This window comes from Rattus norvegicus, chromosome 4 (assembly GCF_021556685.1).
Source record: "Rattus norvegicus strain SHRSP/BbbUtx chromosome 4, alternate assembly SHRSP_T2T, whole genome shotgun sequence".
In the NCBI taxonomy this organism is placed as follows: domain Eukaryota; kingdom Metazoa; phylum Chordata; class Mammalia; order Rodentia; family Muridae; genus Rattus; species Rattus norvegicus.
In genome coordinates, this window is record NC_141537.1 from 159,855,849 (window position 1) to 159,877,206 (window position 21,358).

Here is a 21,358-nt window from a genome sequence, read left to right on the forward strand (position 1 = left end):
GTAAGAGAAGGGAATTCATTTGTTCCAAATATACCTTATTTAGATAACCTAAATGTACTTTTACACAGTATTTTTAGTGAACCTGTGTTTTGATTTCCATCTGTCCCATAAGGCAACATGTAGAATTTTCAGTGCTTAGTTTTGTATATTTGAGCATTTCAGGTTTTAGATTTTTGGATTAAGGAAGCCCAGCCTGTACTTAAATGATCATCAGACGTCAGTGCCCTCACCTGCAGATGGCTCTGCAGCCTCTGCTTGAGTCCTTCTAGTGTCAAGACTATGGAGTTAGTTAGGTCAGCATTGGGCAATCATATGCTTACAGCTGCCCTTTGACAAATAGCTTGTTTTTGGAGCTTTTGGGCTCCTTTGTATAGAATTAGAATACCTGCGAGGTTATTTTGAGTAGAAACAAAAGATGCTTAATTAAAAGCACCTACCTCCATCCCTGGCAATAGTAGCAGCAGTTGTGGTTGTCATAGCAACTGTCTGACCATCCTCATGTCGTTGAATCCTAGGATCTTTTGAGACTGGTTATGCTGATGCCGAACTTTTGTTTTCTGTTGTGAGATGGGGGTCTCAGGCAACCCAGGCTGGCTTGAACTCCTGATTGTCCCGTCTCCCACTTCTTGGGTTCTGGGACTATATGCGTGTGCCACTGTACCTAGCTTGCCAGTCTGTTTTCAGTTAAGTTTTTCAGCTTCCCCTCTAATTAAAGTTTTGATGAAGATTTCTTTCTGGTTTCTTAACACAGGGTCTCACTCTAACCCAAGCTGGAATACATCCTAGGCCTCAGTCACCCGAGTGCTAGGATTATTTTCTTGTTTATAATTAACTTTCATTTTAAGGGTGATAGGACTTAAATTAAAATGTATGTTGGAGCTGAGGATACAGTTCAGTAGTAGAGCACTTTCATGGTGTGTGGCAAGACCTAGGTTCGAGCCTCAGCACTGTAAAAACATTTCTTTTTAAACAGTGAATATGTGTGCTCGCTTCGGCAGCACATATACTAAACAGTGAACATGTTCTACCTGGACTGAGAAATTTTAGTTTTCGAAGGACTTCTCAACATTAGTTCAGTGTCATAGAAATGGCATTGTGTCCAGTTGCTGACCTCAGTCTTTGTAAAATACCCGTATCATCATTGGCTCACCTATCAACACTGAGGCTGTTAGCAATAATGTTTTATTAATAAAGGACATTTAGCTTACTTTTGATGGTCATGGGTGCTTACTGGCCCTTCTAGAGGCAAAAATTAATAGCATTATTCTAAAGATGAGAAGATTGAGGTCCAGTTTAGTGGGCAACCTGTAACTGAATTCCGTCCGTTGGACTTGAGTTCAGGTATCTCCATTGACTGTTTATACTTTGGACCACACTGATCTCTCCTGCGGTTTTTGGACGTCTCAGTCACTGATAAACTGGTAGTCAGAGTTTCCTTCAGAGTTACAAAGTGAGTACAGCACGAAGATTGGTTATCAAGTTACTGTGATTTTAGTGAACGGATTAATACAGAGATGAGAGCAAATGATACTGTTTTCTCAGAGGGAACTTGTTGTCTTGGTCTTAGCTGATCTCAAAAATTCTGAAATGAGAAGAACACAAGAATCATCCCATCCCCTTTGATGCCCAGTTTACAAAGATGGCTTAATTTGGGGAGAGACCTCCTTATTTGATATTGTTGGATAGCTTCAGAGCAGGAAGGATCCACTGGTTCAGGTGACCAGTACATATATTCAGGTGCTGTGGGCGTCATCTAGGAGAGCCAGTGCTGGCTTCCTGTGTTAACAAAAGAAAAGGTTTAGCATAGTTCAGCATTGATTTTCAATCCTTTTTCTTGTTAAGACTTAAGGACTATAATCCACTCCTAACAGTTACCTTGGCCTGTTTCAAAAGTGGTCTTCATTTGATTGGCTTGAGACGAGAGGCAAGGGCAAATGATTAGTGGAATGTCAGCTACGTAGAGACCAGATAAGGGTTGGGAAAGCCCCTCCAAGTAATTCTGGTACTTTCTGTCTCCATCTCTTTAGCAGTCAGTCTGAAAAGGAAGTAGGGGAAATCATTGAAGACTGTTATGTAGAGGTGGGAGCGCTCATCTAGCCAGCTTTTCTTCCTCATTGCATGGAGACCTGAACACTAAGGGACAAATAGATAAACACGGAGAAACAAGTTTGAACACTTACCTGGCCTAATAAAGTCTTTATCAGAGGTTCTCAACCTTTGGGTCACATCCCCTTTGGAGGTCAAACAACCCTTTCACAGGGGTCCCCTGAGGCCATCAGAAAACAGATGGTTACATTATGATTCATTACAGTAGCAAAGTTACAGTTATGAAGTGGCAATGAAATAATTTTGTGGTTGGGATCATCACGACACGAGAGAGTGTATTAAAGGGTCACAGCATTAGGAAGGTCAAGAACCTCTGATCTGTATTCACTCAGCTTATATTTTCCTGCCTTACCCAAGTCCAATGCTAAATTGTGTATACTTAGGGTATCCAGTCATTTACCAGCAGCACTGATTGGGTATTTCTGAGTCCTGGGCACTGTGTCAGCTTAGGCAGTAAAGAGAAGTGAGAAGCTGGGCTTGGTGGCACATAGCTATTACAGTCCCAGCAGTTGGGAGGTAAGAACAAGAGTCTCATGAGTTCAAGGCCAGCTTGAACTACATGAAACCCTTTCTTTAAAAAGAAAAGAGAAAGCGTCTAGAAGCCTCACTGTGTGGTTGGAACAGGAGATGGGATGTTAGGTGGGTGTCTCTTGGCAGGGCTGTGAGGCTCAGCAGGCAGCACCTCCTAGTGGAAGCTCTAATGTTGCCCTTGCTTGGCCAGGTGCCGGATGTGCTCACTGACCTTCTACTCAAAGTCGGAGATGCAGATCCACTCCAAGTCACACACCGAGACCAAGCCCCACAAGTGCCCACACTGCTCCAAGACCTTCGCCAACAGCTCCTACCTGGCCCAGCACATCCGTATCCATTCAGGGGCCAAGCCCTATAGTTGTAACTTTTGTGAGAAATCCTTCCGTCAGCTCTCACACCTGCAGCAGCACACCCGGTAAGGCTGCTTTTACCCCTCCCTACCTAGGTACAAAACCTTCAAGGCCGTGTGGCCTGTGCCAACCATTCTCTCCTTTGCCTTTTGAAATCTTACTCTTTTGTTACTATCTGAAAATTAAACTGTGTAACCTAGCAGTGTGGGGGGCCTTGAAAATTGTGATTTCCAATCCCCAGTTCTGGAACAACTTTTGTGGTTTCTTTCTGTGTCTGTTTGGAAATCTTCTACAGAGCAGACCCTGCTTTTACTATATGCTTCAGTTCAGAGCCATGGTGTGCACTCAACTTCAGGTCCATGGGGAACAGGCGGTATTGGCCTATGTTCAAATTGCTTTTTGGAAACAGGGTAACTGTGGTGAGTGTATAACCTTAGGAAAAGGCTGAACGAGCGAGGGTTGACAAGACTGAGTGCCGTAAGGTTACCGAGAGCCATGGGTTGCAGTCTTCATCATCTCACTGCCATTCTAGCAACCGACTTGCAATCAGCAACAACCTAGGCATGGGTGTCCTCCATTAGCCTCTGCAGCCGGAGCTTTATTGGGAGGAGGGAGGAGGGGGTGCTCTCATCCGTCAAGCAACATCATTTCACCCAGCAGAGAGCTGAGCCCATGGTGTCGAACTGCTTCCTCCTCCCCCCCCCCTTCCCTCCTCTCCTCTCCGGCAGGATTCACTCCAAGATGCACACGGAGACCATCAAGCCCCACAAGTGCCCGCACTGCTCCAAGACCTTCGCCAACACCTCCTACCTGGCCCAGCACCTCCGTATCCACTCGGGGGCCAAGCCCTACAACTGTTCCTACTGCCAGAAGGCCTTCCGCCAGCTCTCCCACCTCCAGCAGCACACACGGTAAGGGAGAGGGGCGGGCTATTGATCCCGCCCCGCTGGCATGCCCTCCCCACCCCCGCCCCGGAGACACACAACCACCCGCATGCGGGGGGGCGGGGGAGAGACCTGGCTGGAGGTGAGACCTGGCTGGAGGAGAATATGACTGGCAACAGAGAAAAGAAGTGGAAGCCAAGAGTCTTTCTGGAGCACAAACTGTATTGAAAAGACACAGTGATTGTGTGGTACTTTCCTGATTGATTAAAGACAGAGGCAAACTTGGAGCAAAGAGGACTCTTTCCTTCGCTTTCCTCCCTGGAAATACCAAGCACACGTCTTACCAGATTTCTGCTCTGGTGCCTCAGGGCACAGTTAGAATCGGGAGACGTAATCAGATGAAGCTGGCACCAGCCTGGATACACTCACAGCAAGAAGCAAGGTTGATTTCAAGGGATGCCAAGAGAAGAGCACAGGAGGAGACATGAACTGAACATTCACAGAGGAGTGGAAACAAACGAAAAGCTCTTACTTCATAAGCAGGATGCTTGTTTGCATTTCATCTCAATGTGGAGTTACTAGGGAAAAGGCAGTCTGACAGCTTGGGACCAAAGAGCTGATGGTTTCCTTTTCCTTTGGTGATCTATCAAGATGAAGTCCAGACTTGGCAATTGGCCATCTCACCCTGCTTCCTGTGGATGTGATGTTCTCACCTGAAAATGGTCAGACGTGGAGTTTGCTGTCTTCGTGTATTTGAGGCCTTGATCACAGAGATGGTCTGAAGCCCTAAAAAGGAGCAGGTGTTGGTGCATCCTCATGTCTTGGGCGCATCGTAGTAGATAGAGTGCCTTATGGTGTTGGGAAGAGGAGAACTTGGTTCCAACCTCAGGATTTCCTGTCATTAACAGCTTAGACTGGAGGGAATCTCCCCAGGGATTTCCACGAGTTTCCACTAAAGTCACTGCTTCTTTCAACAGTCATTGTAACAGGACTGTCTCTGGATAGGACGCTCAAGGCTGAGGGGACAGTTTCTGCCTATAGGCTAGAGACCAAGGAGGAAGTGTTGTCTATTATTCTTTCTTATAATTGTATTTACCTTGTTTCTGAATGCAGATTTGTATGTCAAATCATGCCCTGCCTGTGACTTGGTGACTGAGTCCTCAGTCCTTCTTCTCGCAGCAGAATCCTTGAGCTGAGTGCTGTAGGCAGTGAGCAGAGATGAGGCATCACAAACCATCCCAGGGCAAAGGGGGGCTTGAGCTAGCGCCTCCTGCACATGCGTCTGAGCAGCTTTCTTGGAGGCAACCTGAAGAACCTGAGATCTTGTACGGAGCTCGTCTCCTAAGTGACCTTGCTTACGTGCATGCTCTGCCTCTTCTCGTCCTCTGTAGAATCCACACTGGCGATAGACCATACAAATGTGCACACCCGGGCTGCGAGAAGGCTTTCACACAACTCTCCAACCTGCAGGTCAGTGTCTGGATTGCACATGAGATCTTGAGTCTCAAACTTGGGGATGCCTTTTAGCAAATACTGTGATTCTCAGGGTTTTTCCAGAAAAATACATTAAAAATTACTGAGGTAAGGCTGGGCCTGCCAGGCTTTAATCCCAGCTGCTTAGAAGGCTGAGGCAAAGGATCCAAAGTTTAAGACCTGCCTAAGCTACAAAATGAGTTCAGGTCAGCCTGATATAACCGTGTCTCAAGGTTTAAAAATAAAATTGTTGTAAAGTGCTCGCCACAAACATGAAGGTTCGAATTGATCCCTACAATCTTAAAAAAAAAAAAGGGCTGGAGAGGTGGCACAGAGGTTAAGAGTACTGTTTGTTCTTCCAGAGGTACTGAGTTCAATTCCCAGCAACCACATGGTAGCTCACAACCATCTGTAATGGGATCTGATGCCCTCTTCTAGCTTGCAGGCACACATGTAAGCAGATCATTGTATACATAATAAATAAATTAATAAACAAATAATAAATCTAGAAAACCATTAGTCGTCTTGGTGTGAGCTGGTTGTCCCAGTGCTGGGAAAGTGGGCATAGGCATCCCCAGAGCACACTGCCTAGCCAGCCTAAGCAATGGGCTAGCCACAGGCCACTGAGACTGTGTCTAAGAAAATAAGGTGGGTGACTCCTGAGAAATGATACCAAAGTTGACACTGGCCTCCAAATGCATGTGTACACATGTGCATCTGAACAAACACCCAAAAGGGTTATTTTTAAGAATTGGAGATTGATAAGATGGCTCAAATCTGAAACATACTTGCTGTACAAGCCTGACTGACTATCTGAGTTCGACCCTTGCAGCCAACATTGACTGGAAGGTGAGAACCCTCTCAGAAGGTGTCCATTATCTTTTATTCATGTACCATGGCAAGTACGCACACCCACACATAATGCATTTATGCCTGTACGCACAGTCTGGGACACAAACGTACACACACAAATGAAAGGAGAAAGACCAGTTCTGTAGCTCACTGATAGTTATTGTAGAGCATGTACCAGGCCATAGGTTCAGTCCCTGGTACAATTACCAAATTTAAAAAAATAAAACCAAAAAGCCCAAACCCTCAGGTAATGGCAATAGTGACATGTGCCTGGGACCAGCCTCCCTTGGACTTCATAGCAAGACACAAGAAACAAAAAAAAAAAAAAAAAAATAGCATTCAACACTTAAGAGCATTTGCTGTTTTTGCAGAGGTCCTAGGATTATGTTACAGTTACCTACCTCTAACTCTACTCCAGGGAATCCAGTGCTACTTCTAACCCCCAAGGCACCTGTACAAATACTCATTTTTGAGGGCCTCTTATTTTGTTTTTGTTTTTTGTGCAGGGGGGATGGAGGTTGGGTTTTTTTGGTTTGGTTTGGTTTGGTTTTTGAGATAGGTAGTCCTGGCTGTCCTGCAACTTGCTCTGTAGACCAGGCTGGCCTGCACAAATATTAAAAAAACAAAAACACAGCCTAGGCTACATGAAACCCCATCTCAAAAACAAAACAAAGCATAATCCTAATATATGAGCCAATCCCATGGTAGCATTAATAGAACATTGATATCCCCAATCTCACAAAGGCACTCAATGGGAAATATGGCATATTTTTCATGTTTTGGTTTTGTTTTGTTTTTCATAGCCTACTCTAGGCAAGCACTCTACCACTGAGCTACACATGCAATCCTTGTGATTTTGTTATTAAAATGGTGTGCCGTGCATGTAGCTCAGGCTGGCCTTGAACCTGCCATCCTAACTCCTCAGCCTTCTAAGTGCTGGCATTATAGGCATGTGCTACTATGCCCAGGATTTTTGCAAGGTCTGTGGCTTAGCTGAATGTGAACAGATTCCTCTCACCTGATACAGCCGATCTGTAGTGTGAGAGAGCAAGAGCGCAGAGGCACACCTGGTCCCCTGTGTGTGTAGACAGCTGTGGCTATTATGCTTGAGTGTGGCTGTAGCTGGATGTCTGCCTCTATAGCTCTCCACCTTATTTGTGACACAGTATCTTTTACTGAATCTGGAACTCACCATTTTTTTGACTAGACCGGTAAGCCTTAGGGGTCTGTCTTCCTGTTTCCACAACACCTCACCCTACTCTTACGTGGATGCTGAGGGTCTAAGCACAGTTGTTAATGCACTCTACCTACTGAATCCTTTCCTCAGCCCTTAGCTCAATATTTTGAAGAGTTGCTTCTGTGAACCCCTGGAAAGGACATGTACCATTTGAGATAACGTTTCCTCTCTTAGTCACTACTCCTAAAGTTTCATTCAAAGCAGTCTCTACTGTTTCCTGTAGAAAGGGAAGCGAGGATGGTCTATGCTCACCTTGGGGCTGTCTCTCTATAAAGGCCAAGGAAGAGTCAGTACTTACTTTGGTTTCTCTCATTGGTTTGCAGTCTCACAGACGGCAGCACAACAAAGATAAACCCTTCAAGTGCCACAACTGTCACCGAGCATACACAGACGCAGCCTCACTAGAGGCTCATTTATCTACACACACAGTGAAGCACGCCAAGGTTTATACCTGCACAATCTGTAGTCGGGCATATACATCAGTAAGTACTTTGTGACTCCCCAACCCCCATATGTCTTAAGACAGCAATCCACTGTGTCCTTTCTTGATGGAGGTCTGTTGGTGACTGGCCTGTCACCTGCTTTCCCCCACTCTTGCTTAATTGTCAGTATTCAGAGACAGTTAGCACCATAAACAATGACTTTCATTCTAGACATAAAAGGCTAGCTTTGTGAGGGAAAAAGATTTCAGGTACTTTCTATAAGATTCTAGAACAAGGTTATAATTGCTTCTCTCAGAGGTCTTTGAGAGAAATAGGTTTCTGTCTGCCAGCTCAGTGTGCACAGTGACTTCTAAAGATTCTGTTCCTTGGGGTTGGAGATTTAGCTCAGTGGTAGAGCGGTTGCCTAGCAAGCGCAAGATCCTGGGTTCAGTCCCCAGCTCTGAAAAGAAGAAAAAAAAAAAGATTCTGTTCCTTTTTGCCCAACTCCAGAACATCCCTTCATAAATAGATACAACAGAGTAAGAGCCCAGGCTGGGAGTTGCAGGTTATCTTTTCCCTTCCTTTTATCTTAACTTCTTTTTATACCCGTCTCCCTCAGGAAACATATCTTATGAAACATATGCGCAAACACAACCCTCCTGATCTCCAACAACAAGTGCAAGCGGCGGCAGCGGCAGCGGCAGTGGCCCAGGCTCAGGCCCAGGCTCAGGCTCAGGCCCAGGCCCAGGCTCAGGCCCAGGCCCAGGCCCAGGCTCAGGCTCAGGCCCAGGCCCAAGCTTCACAGGCATCACAGCAGCAGCAACAGCAGCAGCCACCACCTCCACAACCACCACACTTCCAGTCTCCTGGGGCAGCTCCCCAGGGAGGGGGTGGTGGGGACAGCAACCAGAACCCTCCACCCCAGTGTTCCTTTGACCTGACCCCCTATAAGCCGGCAGAGCATCATAAAGACATCTGCCTCACTGTCACCACCAGCACCATCCAGGTGGAACACCTGGCCAGCTCTTAGAGATCCGTACTGCCATCCATTGGAAAGGGGAGAAGTCCTGGTCCCTCCTTTGTCAACTCTTCTTGGTGGGAAAGTTCTCTTCTTCCTTGACAAGTCCTGTCTCCAGCTCCTTGGGTCTCAGGCATGGCTTTTCTTCGCAAGATAACCATCCTTAATCTCAGCTGCTCCTGATTGGCCAAGGAATCCTGAGCTGATAGTGTTATCCAACAGCCCCCATCCAAGCAGAGCTTTTAAAACTGGGGCTTGGTGCTTGAGAGAAGGATCCGCTGTAACCTCACATCTTGTCCAGTGTGTGGGCGATTACCTTTCTCTCCATCCTCAAAGTTGGGGCTGATAGAAGACTAGTGGCTGGCCCTCCCAGATAACAGAGAAGGAAGCTCTAAATGTCGCCAGCCTTCCGTTCTATGCTTACCTGTAAAAGAACAGATTTTGCACGTGGCCTGATCCCTGTGAGCCATTTTCTTCCCCTTACATGGTCTCACTTCATATTGGGTGGTGACTATACCTTTTTTATTTGTAAGGGGGGCAATAGCTGATACATGGTCACCAAGGTGCCAGAGATTCCCCAGGTGACCAACGGTGGCTTAAGAGTGTGAGTTACCATTTTTCCTTACAACCTCCTTCCTTCTCTGCCAACCAAGGGCCTATATACTCAGTCTCACTACCCCAGTCCAAGGAGCTCTGGGAGCTGTGTAAGCTGTGTTCTCTGCGATGCCATCTGGGCTTTGCAGAGAAGGGAGAATTCAGGGCACACACAGGACTGGACTTAGCCTCCCTAGGTGCCACGGTCAGATGCCGGACATGGATTTATATATAAATATATATATATATAAATATATATATATACCTGCTCATCACGGCCATCTTTGTTGTAACCATTTCTGTGTTTATAAATGCATTATCTCTGAGAATTTTCATATTGATGTTTTATTTTTGTCTTATTTTTTTTTCTCCACCTTGTCCTCTGGCCATGGCATTTTAATTTTCTTTTCCCTTTCAATTTTTTTAATCATGGGAAATTTCAGATAAAAGAAAATTAAAATAATCAGGAATTATACAGTTGTTATAAAGCAATTTAAAAATGAAAAACTTATGTACAAACTAAGGGGTGTTTTTAGAACATTGTACAGAAATAAATTTGTGTTTAAGGATGAGAGGCAGTAAGCAGCTGATGTAAGCTAGCATGGGAAAAGACTATTTGGGGAGCTATTCCAGGACAGCACTAAGGATTTAAACTGGAACGTGTGGAGAATGGATGCTTGGGTGGTAAGCTACCATATGTTTTATTCCAAGGCCATTTTTAGTTTAGGAACATTTGTGTACAGATTCTGCCATAGAGATTGCACGCCTACTTATGTGAGACAAGAATTCATTTAACAAAATGGCTATATTCCTTACCCTTTGCCCTCAAAAACAAAAACAAAAAACAAAAAAAAACAAAAAACCCTGCCAGGCCATGATGGTGCACAACTTTACTCAGAAGGCTGGATCTCTGAGAGGCCACCGTGGTCTACAGAGCGAGTTCTAAGACAGCCTGGTCTACACAGAGAACTTTTGTCTTGCGCAGGTGGGGTAGGGGCACAGACATGTATGGCCTTTTGAAAGGTCCTGCACTACCTGTGCTTCACCTATTTTATCCAAATTCTATTGGGCACTGTGTTTGTATACATAATGTCTCACTAGACTCAAGTGCCTAAGACCAGATGTTTCCCGTGATGGAAACCATAACCTGCTACTGGGTTTAAGACTGAAGAAAACGGGGTTTGGGATTTAGCTCAGTGGTAGAGCGCTTGCCTAGCAAGCGCAAGGCCCTGAGTTCGGTCCCCAGCTTCGGAAAAAAAAAAGAAAAAGAAAAAAAAAAAGACTGAAGAAAATGCCAAATGTAGTGAGCTTCCCGTGATAATGATTATCATGTTCACCTAAAATGGAAGATTGTTGTACTGCACAGAGCATAACAAGAAACCTAAGACTTCTCACACTGTACCATGAAAGGATTCAGCTAATTTCCCAAGACTGCTTCATGAAGATTAAATCCTTCATACGGTACTGAAAAAGTTGACAAGTGTTCTCATATCTGAGAACTGACCAACTGTCATTACTTAGTGATGTGGGTAATAAGTCCCATTTAATTTGGGACGAGGCATCCAGGACAGTACCTCAGTATACCCCATTGTTGGTTACTGCCTGGTGTACTGGCCAACTACGGAGAGTTACAACCCCGTTCTCCTCACAGGATTGGAATCCGCACCTTTGTGGGTGAATATCCATTTCCACTTTCACTCGATGTTGTCTATTCTCACTGTATAGAAAAGAGTGGGCAGAGTAAATTATCTAACAGCATGCTTTTAAAATGGAGTCCACATCCCACTGCCTAACTTTAGCATCTGCTCAGTAGTAAACTTGGGCTTTTATGGTGCCCTTTACATATTTGGGCTAAGGGAGCTAGAATTTTATTTTAAAAGTGCTATGTGGTGTAAATTCTGTGAAAGATGTATCAATTCGAGGTGACACTATTTGCAAGACTCTACCACCACTAACTATTACGGGGTTTGAGTTCTGTTTCCGTAAGATAGCAGCAACCTGCCGGACTCTTGCTTTTGTACAGTAGCTGATACTTTTGACTACAGTGAAGGCTAATGTATATCAGTCTTCTGATATTTACTCGATGACCCAGTCTTTTCAGATCATGTTAATACCATACATTAGTTCAAATGTAAAACATAAACATCGGTTTCCCCATAGCACACGCCTTTAATCCCAGCGTTTGCGAGGCAGAGGTAGAGGCAGGAGGGTCTCACAAATTTGAGGACAGCGAAGGCTTCACAAACTTATAGAAGAGTGGTGAGAGATGCAAAGGGTTAAATTTGCAAAGCCTGACAACTTCTGAAGAAAGCATCTACCTTCTATTCTGCTTAAGCTGTTACTTCGATGATCACATTTATAATAGATAAACGAAAACACTCGATTCCCTATTTGTTGAAAGCGGTTATTTACATAATATAACTACACAGAACAGATTTCCCCCATTTACCAAACATTCCTGTTTTTGGAGGGAAAAAAAGTTTGCTAGAGAATGCAAAATGGCGACTTTGCGTGACGTCATACCTGTCGCAGGAACATACTAACGTCTTACTAAGGGCGGAAGCCAGGCTAAAGCAGCCTCGATGTGGGCGACCGTGAACAGGCGCGCAAAAACGTTCAATGCCGGGCGGATGTATCCGGGGACCGTAGTTTAGTAAGGGCGGAAGTTCTTTTAGGTACGGAAAGGTTGTAATCCAAGAATGGTCACAGCGCCTGTCGTTTCAGTCACTTCCGGGGAGGATCGGAAGTTGCTTTGTTTTGCTTCAAGATGGCTGCTGGGATGTATTTGGAACATTATCTGGACAGTAAGAGCCGACTGGAGAAGGGGACATGGGTCATAGAGTGGTGTAGAGGGTCCGGGTTGATAGACTATATGGCCCCGAGGTTCTGGTAAACTGAAGATCACAGTTGGGAAAGGGTTCTGAGGGAGGATTTATTCGAGGGTGAAGAGGGAGGGGGTGGGGCAGGGGGAATAGAGGCCTCGCTCAAGGTATAGACAAGGAAAGGGCTGTCCCGTGGGATCAGGGCTGGATTTTAAAGGGGTAAGGGTAGCAAGGAAAGTATTTGCTCACTCAGTTCTTGAGGGTAGATTATTTTCCTAAATTGTGCAGGATCGTTATTCACTGCCATTTGGAGCAGCTGCAAATATTTGGTCTAATTCCTTTATGTCTCAAAAGTGGCTTCTCATTAAGCTTGCTGGGTGGAATAGAGCGACCACTGAGTTGATCGCTGAAATGCTTTACTTTATGAGCAAAATCCAGTTCTCAAAAACGAAGATTCTGTCTCTCCCTTCCCCCTTCTCTCCCTTTCTTTTCCCGGCCTCCCCCACCACCACCTCTCTCCCTCTATCCCTCTTTCTCTCCCTCTCTCTTCCTCCCCCCACCCCTGCCCTGTGTGTGTGTGTGTGTGTAAGAGACTTCAAAGTGAGAAGTAGGCTGGGGATGTATTAGACAAACTGTTATGCCAAACTAAGGTATTAGCATCTTAAAATAGAGTATTGATTTTAATGAATTAGTTAACGGTAGCAAGCCAAGTCAGAAGTGTATTCTTAGAGAATGACCAAAAGTTTTCGATATTATAAACATGGCAAGATTGATTGAGAGGGAAAATCCAAGGTGAATTCTGCTTAGAAAATAAACTATATCATAGTGTAGCAGATTCAGGAGTAATAATTTAGTCTTTGCCTTAGAAATAGGCATAAAATCTGACAGTGAGATCATTCACGGAAAAGACACAGAGTAAAGAAAAGACAGTGAGCTCAAGAAACCAGCATTTAAAGGACTAGATGTCAGTGTTGGCATTGTAATAAGGCCTCTGGTCTAGTATTGGCAGTGCTAGCAGGAAGGAATTACTTGAAGGAGAAGGTAGTACCAACTGCCTCAAACTTCTTCACAAAGAGGAGTCATTTCATTTGATAATCTGTCTGTTACTAGAAGCACCTTCTTTTTCTTTTTTTTTTTTTAATTTTTCTTTTTTTTCGGAGCTGGGGACCGAACCCAGGGCCTTGCGCTTGCTAGGCAAGCTCTCTCACTGAGCTAAATCCCCAACCCCTAGAAGCACCTTCTTGTTTTGACTTTTTAGACAGTATCTAATAAGGCCCAGGTTGACTTTGAATTTGCTACATAGCTGATGATGGGCTTGAACTCCAGGGCCTGCTTCCATCTCCAGTGCTATTGATAAGCACCAAGCCTTGTTTAGTACTAACAGTTTTTACATTTGAGTTAGAGTCACAGAAACACAAGTTTGGGAAGCACATACCTTTAATCCCAGCACTTGGGAAGATCTCTGTGAGTTCTGAGACCAGCCTGGTATATGTAGTGAGGTCTAGGCCAGCCAGAGCTACATAGAGACCCTGTCTTTATATTTATTTAGGAGACGACATTAGAGCACTTGCCTAATGGGGAATCCCCTGATACTAAAGTTCAGTCTTCACCTCCAGAGGGGGGAAAAATGAGGTTAAGCTGTGTAAAGAGATTTCACTCTTATGGAAAGGCTTAACTAATAATGCATTTGTTCAATTGTTTACTTGACACTTTCAGTATACAAGACAATTCTAAACATGAGGGAAATTTAAAGTGGATCCAGGCGTGTGTCCTGGAAGGTTAGGGAGACAGGCCCAGATTGCATTAATTATTTAGTTATGGTTGGATAAATACCAAAAATACTAGCTAGACTATCTTGACAGCCTGTCTGTGTAAGGCATTGTCGGAGTCTGGGCAAGTCTAGCTCTGAAATTGAACTTTGAAGACTAAACAGATGTGGAGTAGGGGAGCAGGTATGATGGGAGTGGGGTGAGGGCTCGAGAGATGGCTCAGCGGTTAAAAGCATTGACTGCTCTTCCAGAGGTCCTGAGTTCAATTCCCAGCAACCACATGGTGGCTCACAACCATCTGTAATGGGATCCGATGCCCTCTTCAGCTACAGTGTGCTCATATACATAAAATAAATAAATAAATCTTTTAAAAAAATGGGGGTGGGGTGAGGAAGACAGGACTCCTGGGAAGTTGCTGGCAAGTGTGAGGTGCTTAAAAGGCCAGAGTGTTGTCAGAGAGAGCAGGAAGATAGCGTGGCTGAGTGAGCTAAGCCAGGTAGGAGTATGGAACACAGCTGTAACTTACTGAGCGCTGAAGCTGAGAGCAGAGAAGACGGAGGTAGAAGTTCAGAGAAAGCTGGTTTATAGAGTAAGCTCACCAATGAAGAGGCCGGGACACTGGCAGAGACAGGAGGCTAGCTGAAAAAGAGGGGAAGGTCTTCAGCTTTTGAGAAAGGCAAATGAATCCTGTCACAGATAAATCCCTCATTTTCAGGGCAGGGCATTAGCTCAGTTGATAGAATGCCAATCCGGCATTCAGGGCCCCTAGGTTTGATGCCCAACAGTATACAGCTAGCATATTGACACAGGACTCAGGACCCAACACTTGAGAAGAATAGAAATTCATTGTTGGTCATCCTTGGCTACAAAGCAAGTTTGAGCTGTGCTACAGAGACCCTGTCACCAAAAAAATTAGATAAATTAAAAATAAAGAAAAAAAAATCCAGTTTCAAATGAGGGAAAAACTGAACCATACTTTGATTTTTTTTAAATACTGAATTGTACCTTTGTATTTTATTTTTTTATGAACTATGCACCCATGGGAATACAGTCTCTGTGTGTGTGTGTGTGTGTGTGTGTGTGTGTGTGTGTGTGTGTGTGTGTGTGTGTGTATGAATGCATGCCCCTCTTGCAACTCAGAAACATTGTATCTCCCAGAGCTGGAATCTCCAGGCCCTGAGCTTTTGTCTATTTTTCTCGTTCTTTGTTTTCCCTTTTAAAACACTATCTTATGTAACCAGATGGCTACAAACTCCCTATGGCTGAGACTGACTTGAGTTCATAATTCCCCTGCCCACCCCCCTCCTGTTTCCAGCTTGAACTTCATTTTCAAAGGAGCTGCCAGGCTAGGGATGTAGACCAGAGGCAGCACACTAGCCTGGCATACTCACAGACCTGGATTCCATCCGCAGCATCACAAAAATAATAAATCAAAAGGTTAAATAAGAAGACAGCTGCAGCACCTTAGTGCTAGAGCCCTTGCAAAGACGTCTGTGTAGTCCACCAGCTATTTCTGTCTCTTCCCAGGTATTGAAAACCTCCCGTTTGAATTGCAGAGAAACTTTCAGCTCATGAGGGACCTAGACCAAAGGACAGAGGGTATGTACAGGATAACAGGCTTTGGTTGACCACCATGTGTTTTCCTGCTCTCTGCTGCCAAACCATCTGGTAAACTGTGACTTATTTGGGGTGTGTGTGTATGCATGTATGTATGAATATATGTATGTGTATGAATGTTCTGCCTGTATGTGTATCTGTGTATCATGTGTGTGCCTGGTATACAAAGAGACCAGAAGGCAGATCTTCCGGAACTGGAGCTAAAGATGGTTGTGAGTCACCGTGTGGGTGCTGGAATCCAAACCCAAGTCCTCTGCAAGAACAGCCAGTGCTCTTAACCCCTGAGCCATCTCTCCTGACTTTCATGGAATTCTTAAAGAAAGATAAGTCATCCTCTTTTCTACTTTCCCACATCAAATGGAGTATTGAGACGATGCCTGAAGAACTCAGTGATGCTAAGCTGGAAAAACAGTTCAGTGGGTAAAGGTGTCCGCTACCAGGCCTGATGACCTGAGTTTGATCCCCTGGATCCACACAGGAGGAGGAGAGATCCTCCCGGAAGTTAGTCCCGTGACCACAACCTGTGGGCCATTGTACACATTCATCTGCACCCATACAAATTATTCACAAAATATATAAGGTTCAGAGGTGTTAGGGTTTTGTACCTTCTTCCTCAAGAATTGAAGATAGCAAGCCCAGACGTTTCTCCTGGTTTTGATTGTTGCTTATGCATGAGAACCACGAGTTATACCTCATTGTTATCAGCAGTTACACAGCACTTGAGACTACATACCACCGCGTGGTGGGCTGCTGGGAACTTTGATGAGGAGCTATTAAAAAGAAAGGGCAGGGTACGGTAGCAAGGCAGGTAGATCTGTGAGTTTGAGGCCAGCCTGACCTACATACTAAGTTTCAGGCAGGCAAGGGCTACATAGTTGGACCCTGTTGTGGAAAAAAAAAAAATTCTGAGGTCATCTCAGGTACATACCCAGAGTTTGAGGTCTGCCTCAGCTATATAAGACCTTTTCTCCAAACAAAAAAAAAAAAAAGGAAAGAAAACAAAAGGCATTGGTTAACATCCAGAGTGTATTATATTGTCTTCTTGAACTCATAGACACATAGATGTCCTCTCAGTCCTTGGACTCAGAGCTGATTTGGCTCCACTGAGGTATCCACTGGGAGCCTAAGGAAGGCTACACTACAATGCCCAGGTCGCTCTGCTCCAGACTCACGGTTCACTTTGAAGGTGTCCTCATACCTACTGAAGGATAGATATCTAAGTCTTATGTGCCATCCTATGTAGCCATGTTCAACGAGAGAACAGACTGGGATGTGAAGCCATGACTTAAGTGGCTCCCGCTGAGTGTCTTCATGGATTCACCTAGCACCCTGGACACCTGCTTCTGACGGCTGTCTGCGAGATGGCTAGAGTCGGCTGGATTTCCTTGCAGTGCCATTCTAAGTCTTGATTCTGTGTACAGAGACCAGCTGGCAGTTACAGAATCGTGCACTTTTCCCACTTCTTCCAAAGGCCTGGAATGCCATGACTTGTGGGCATAGCATGTTCCCAGATGCTCTCCCTGCCTGCTGCTGCACTGGGTTACTGTCAGTCTTTTGTCTCTTTCCATTGTCATTTTTAAGAGCCCTACGTTATGTTAGGGGGTAGAGCTCTTTGAGTCAGTGTTCCGGGACATCACCAGCCCTCTAGTATAAAGGTGTTTTGAGCAATATCTCAGATGAACAGACAGACAGAAAAAGAAAGTGACAACAATTGTGAGTGAGTCCAAGCGGTGGGCAGCATAAGATGAGCAAGCCGGACGTGGTGGCTCACACCTGTAACCTCAGCACTCAGGAGGCTGCGGCAGGAGGATTTGCTTGTGTTTGGTGTCAGCCTGGACTGTAAGTTCTAAGACATCTTGAGCTGCAGAGTGAGACTTGGTACTCAGGGTGGACAGGAAGGAGGACGCAGACACAGCATTCCTTGAAGGAATTAGGACCTAATGTTAACATTTCAGACCTGGCTGCTAAGGCGGGAGTATCATAAATTCAAGGACAACCCGGGCAAGACCCTATCTCAAAAAAGGAGGGAGAGAGACCTGGAGGCCAGAGCCCCAGTGAGTGGCACAACCCAGTTTGCAGGAGTCAGGGCAGGGCCGTTTGGAGTTGTTATTAAGAAAGAAGATGGCGGGGTTGGGGATTTAGCTCAGTGGTAGAGCGCTTGCCTAGCAAGCTCAAGGCCCTGGGTTTGGTCCCCAGCTCTGGAAAAAAAGAAAGAAAAAAAAAAAGAAAGAAAGAAAGAAGATGGCCTTGGGATCCAAACTCACGAGGCAAGCAGCAAGCAAGCCCTGCAAAGAAGCGTCTTGAAATGTCATCCAGTGCACTACATGTTAACATGCTGTACAGAGAATTCCACAATGCCTTTGCAGTAGTCTCAACCCCAACTGCGGCAGCCATGTTTTCTGTACCTTGAAGGTACTTTAAGACAGTCTCAGCCAGGCACGGTGGCACATGCCTATAATCCCAGTGTTAGGAAATCTCAGGCAGGAGGATATCCCAAGTTCAAGGTCAGGCTGAGCTACATACTGACAGTCTCAAAACAAGCCAGAAGGCCCAAATAATTTGAGTATGTTGCATTTCCTGAATACAAGGCATAGTACTGGTGAATGTTCAGAACAGTTCACTTGGAAGGTTTTGATGGCCAGTGGAAAAGGTCCAAGGAACAAGAGGAAGAAGTATATTTCATCTAGCCACCAGGGGCCATTGTGACCCAGGCCTGTCTCTGTTGTAGACCTGAAGGCTGAAATTGACAAGTTGGCCACTGAATATATGAGTAGCGCCCGCAGCCTGAGCTCCGAGGAAAAACTGGCCCTTCTCAGACAGATCCAGGAGGCCTATGGCAAATGCAAGGAATTTGGTGACGACAAGGTGCAGCTGGCCATGCAGACCTATGAGATGGTATGGCTCTGTTCATGGCTTCCCACCTATCTCCCATCTAATCCTCAGGGTCAGCTGTGTTGGGATCTGTATTGGGTCTGGGAGATCCATCAGTCTACCTTAGCTGTTTTCTTCCTTTGGGACCAGACTTGGACCGCTTCCCTTCCTTCCCCCACAGGTGGACAAACACATTCGGCGGCTGGACACAGACCTGGCCCGTTTTGAGGCTGATCTGAAGGAAAAACAGATCGAGTCAAGTGACTATGACAGCTCTTCCAGCAAAGGCAAAAGGAGTGAGGAGGGGCGGGGCTGTGAGAAGCGGGGGCGGGGCCGTGAGATGGGGCGAAAGGTCAGAGAGAAGAGGCCTACTCCAGCCTGAGGGAGCAGCACTGCCTGGATCAGGAACAAAGAGAACCTAACCCATCTTTTTGTCTCTGCCTTCTGGCTTACCCTTTCTTCCTAGAAGGCCGGACCCAAAAGGAGAAAAAAGCTGCCCGTGCCCGTTCCAAAGGGAAAAACTCAGATGAAGAAGCCCCCAAGGCTGCCCAGAAAAAGTTAAAACTTGTGCGCACGTGAGTATACCAGAATACACCCACCTCCCAGCCAGCCCTGCCTCTTGCCACTTTCCCTGTCTTCTGTGCCAGTAAAACTGTCACTGTGGTGTCTGCTGGATGGAGAAGAAGCCACACCATGCTTCACCATGATCTTCTACCACCTCAGAGCGCAGGTTGTAGCTTCCCTTCCTGCAGATGACATTTGTCTTCCTCTTGGCATGCAGAAGTCCTGAGTATGGGATGCCCTCAGTGACCTTTGGCAGTGTCCACCCCTCTGATGTGTTGGATATGCCTGTGGATCCCAACGAACCCACATATTGCCTTTGTCACCAGGTCTCCTATGGAGAGATGATTGGCTGTGACAACCCAGACGTGAGAACCGTTTTGCCCTGGGCTCTGGGGGAGGGGCTCTGAGGGGTGAGGACGTGAATAGGAGGTAATTGGCTTGAAGAGAAGAATGCAGAATTGGGGGGGGGGGGGGACTCGTTTGCTTGGAACTTGAGAAAGTTTCTAAGCTGGAGTAAAGGGTGCCTCTCGAGTCCACAGTTGGCCCTTCCCTTTACCTGGCTCAGGTCCCTCCCTGATGACTGTGTTCCTTCCTTTTCCAGTGTTCCATTGAGTGGTTCCACTTTGCCTGTGTGGGGCTGACAACCAAGCCTCGAGGGAAATGGTAAGTGACAGAGCTGTGGCAGGAGCTGGCTGGGCTGTCCCGGCACCCAATGTAAGAGAGAACATGCAGACTTGTCTTGCTTTCTGCTTGCCTCACTCTTCTCTCCTCCATGTTGGGTTTTAGGTTTTGCCCACGCTGCTCCCAAGAACGGAAGAAGAAATAGGTTTCCTTGGATTCCATCAGAGACTTCTTCTGAATCCCCCTGACCTGGGCTAGTGGACAGAGAGGGGTGCCTGTGCTGGGGATGGGGGTCCAGGGAGATGGGGACAGTGCAGTACCGTCATCCCTTCTCCCTTCTCCCCATTCGGTGCTGAGGCTGCATCCAAACCCCAGTAGAGAAGGTGCCACAGCCACTGACGGGATGTGCTCTCCTTCCCCGCCTCGCCCTCAGAGGAAGTAGTCCCACTCACTGTCCTTTTGCCTCCGTGGGGAGGTTGGTGCTGTGTTTCAGAGGGAGGGTCCTCTTCATTCCCCTTGCTTTGACTTAGAAGTGGGCAGTGGAGTGGGCACTCTCCCAGTCCCCTCAATCCTCCTTCCCCCATTGGGAACTAGGTAGGACAGACTGCCTTCTCTGTGCTCTTCCTTTTCTCCATGGGGAGGGTCTTCTAGGTCATTTGGGCTGTGGCCTAGTTGAGTGGTTACCCCAACCTCTATGGCCCGGGGAATTCTGCTGACTTTGAATGGGAGAGGGAAGGTGGAGCCCAGATAGCTCACATGTAAAGGGAGTCGGGGTAGTAAATAAAAGCTATCCACGCTAGCCTCTGTGTTTATTGTAGAGACTGTTTACGTATATGTGGTAAGCATTCTTTTTGCATTCTCTGGATTGGATGAGAGGCAGGAGGATGGCTTGCCAGAAATAGGACAAGACATAAAACCCAAAATGGTCTTTGTCCTGTGGTATCCTCAGCTTCTCCACCTGGAGGGTGCCGGCATCGGGGACTCAGAACTTTGTAATTACGAGTACGCGCTCCGCGAAACACCTTTCACTCAATAAATCATGTATTTGCTTTATATGTGTGTGCTGTGATAATAGTGTTAGCTTGATTTCTCCTTTTAAATACAGATAGAAAACAGGTATTTTCTTCCCATCTCTCAGTGAGTGTTGGCCACCTCCTCCTTTAGGACAGTATCCCTTGGACCACTGAACCATCCTTACACGTGTGCTCGCCTTGGTCTGCCCTGCGTGCATTTTAACTTTGGGCCTGTTTCTTACCTAAGAGGTGCTTTCTCTAGTTCCTCCCCTTCCCTGCCTTCCTTTCAGACATTCCAGCTCTGCCTATACTCAACAGCCAGATCTCCATAAAACCGCGGACATTGCTTCACGAAGCCCACCGTCTGTATCTGAAGAAGGGTTGATAGAGTACACACCTCCAGGGCCTAGGGGTTAAGTGGCAGGAAGGAGCACGCAGAGCTGGGGTAACAGCTCTGTGGTAGGAGAAGGAGGAATTAGGTCCATTTCCCGGCAGCACTAAAGTAAGTTCGAAGAAAGTGGTACCAAGAAGTAGAGGTTGACTGCTGTTGAAGATGGGACTGGAAAGGCTGCCTCTGACTTCGGTCCTTGGCCCGCTACTGGTGCGGCTCAGAG

General features: G+C 46.1%; 2 protein-coding genes and 1 long non-coding RNA gene across 47 annotated transcripts in view; 2 read left to right on the plus strand and 1 right to left on the minus strand.

Moving 5' to 3' along the window:
• The window catches only part of Zfp384 (zinc finger protein 384), a 29,628-nt gene extending 19,592 nt beyond the window's left edge, over window positions 1–10,036 (plus strand). For 17 of the 35 annotated variants that reach the window (XM_087655759.1, XM_087655768.1, XM_087655765.1 and 14 more), the window contains 4 exons: window positions 2,828–3,052; window positions 5,263–5,341; window positions 7,757–7,915; window positions 8,475–9,800. In XM_087655759.1, coding sequence (XP_087511885.1) covers window positions 2,828–3,052; window positions 5,263–5,341; window positions 7,757–7,915; window positions 8,475–8,885 — 874 coding nt within the window. In that variant the 3' untranslated portion in view covers window positions 8,886–9,800. 35 annotated transcript variants of the gene reach the window in all.
• Window positions 1,469–21,353, minus strand: LOC102554095 (uncharacterized). Of its 6 annotated transcripts, XR_015687002.1 has the most exons (5): window positions 21,142–21,230; window positions 14,585–14,697; window positions 11,134–11,184; window positions 1,876–2,035; window positions 1,469–1,776 (listed from the first exon to the last, which is right to left on the minus strand). It is a non-coding gene; the product is annotated as an uncharacterized LOC102554095 (long non-coding RNA). The 6 variants fall into 6 exon arrangements; XR_015687004.1 differs by lacking the exon at window positions 14,585–14,697 and having other exon boundaries at window positions 21,142–21,346; XR_015687001.1 differs by lacking the exons at window positions 11,134–11,184; window positions 14,585–14,697 and adding an exon at window positions 2,181–2,266 and having other exon boundaries at window positions 21,142–21,333.
• On the plus strand, window positions 12,222–20,784 carry Ing4 (inhibitor of growth family, member 4). Of its 6 annotated transcripts, none has more exons than XR_015685493.1 (8): window positions 12,222–12,271; window positions 15,586–15,657; window positions 18,404–18,570; window positions 18,728–18,842; window positions 19,013–19,121; window positions 19,437–19,475; window positions 19,712–19,773; window positions 19,897–20,784. XR_015685493.1 is itself a non-coding variant. In XM_087657020.1 (8 exons), the coding sequence occupies exons 1-8, from the start codon at window positions 12,235–12,237 to the stop codon at window positions 19,934–19,936; spliced, it is 750 nt and encodes a 249-aa protein (XP_087513146.1). In that variant the 5' UTR covers window positions 12,222–12,234; the 3' UTR covers window positions 19,937–20,784. The 6 variants fall into 6 exon arrangements, 3 of the variants coding, with proteins under 3 accessions (XP_087513146.1, XP_087513147.1, NP_001073356.1); XR_015685494.1 differs by having other exon boundaries at window positions 19,016–19,121; XR_015685495.1 differs by having other exon boundaries at window positions 18,728–18,833; window positions 19,016–19,121.
• Window positions 21,354–21,358: the final 5 nt, after the last annotated feature.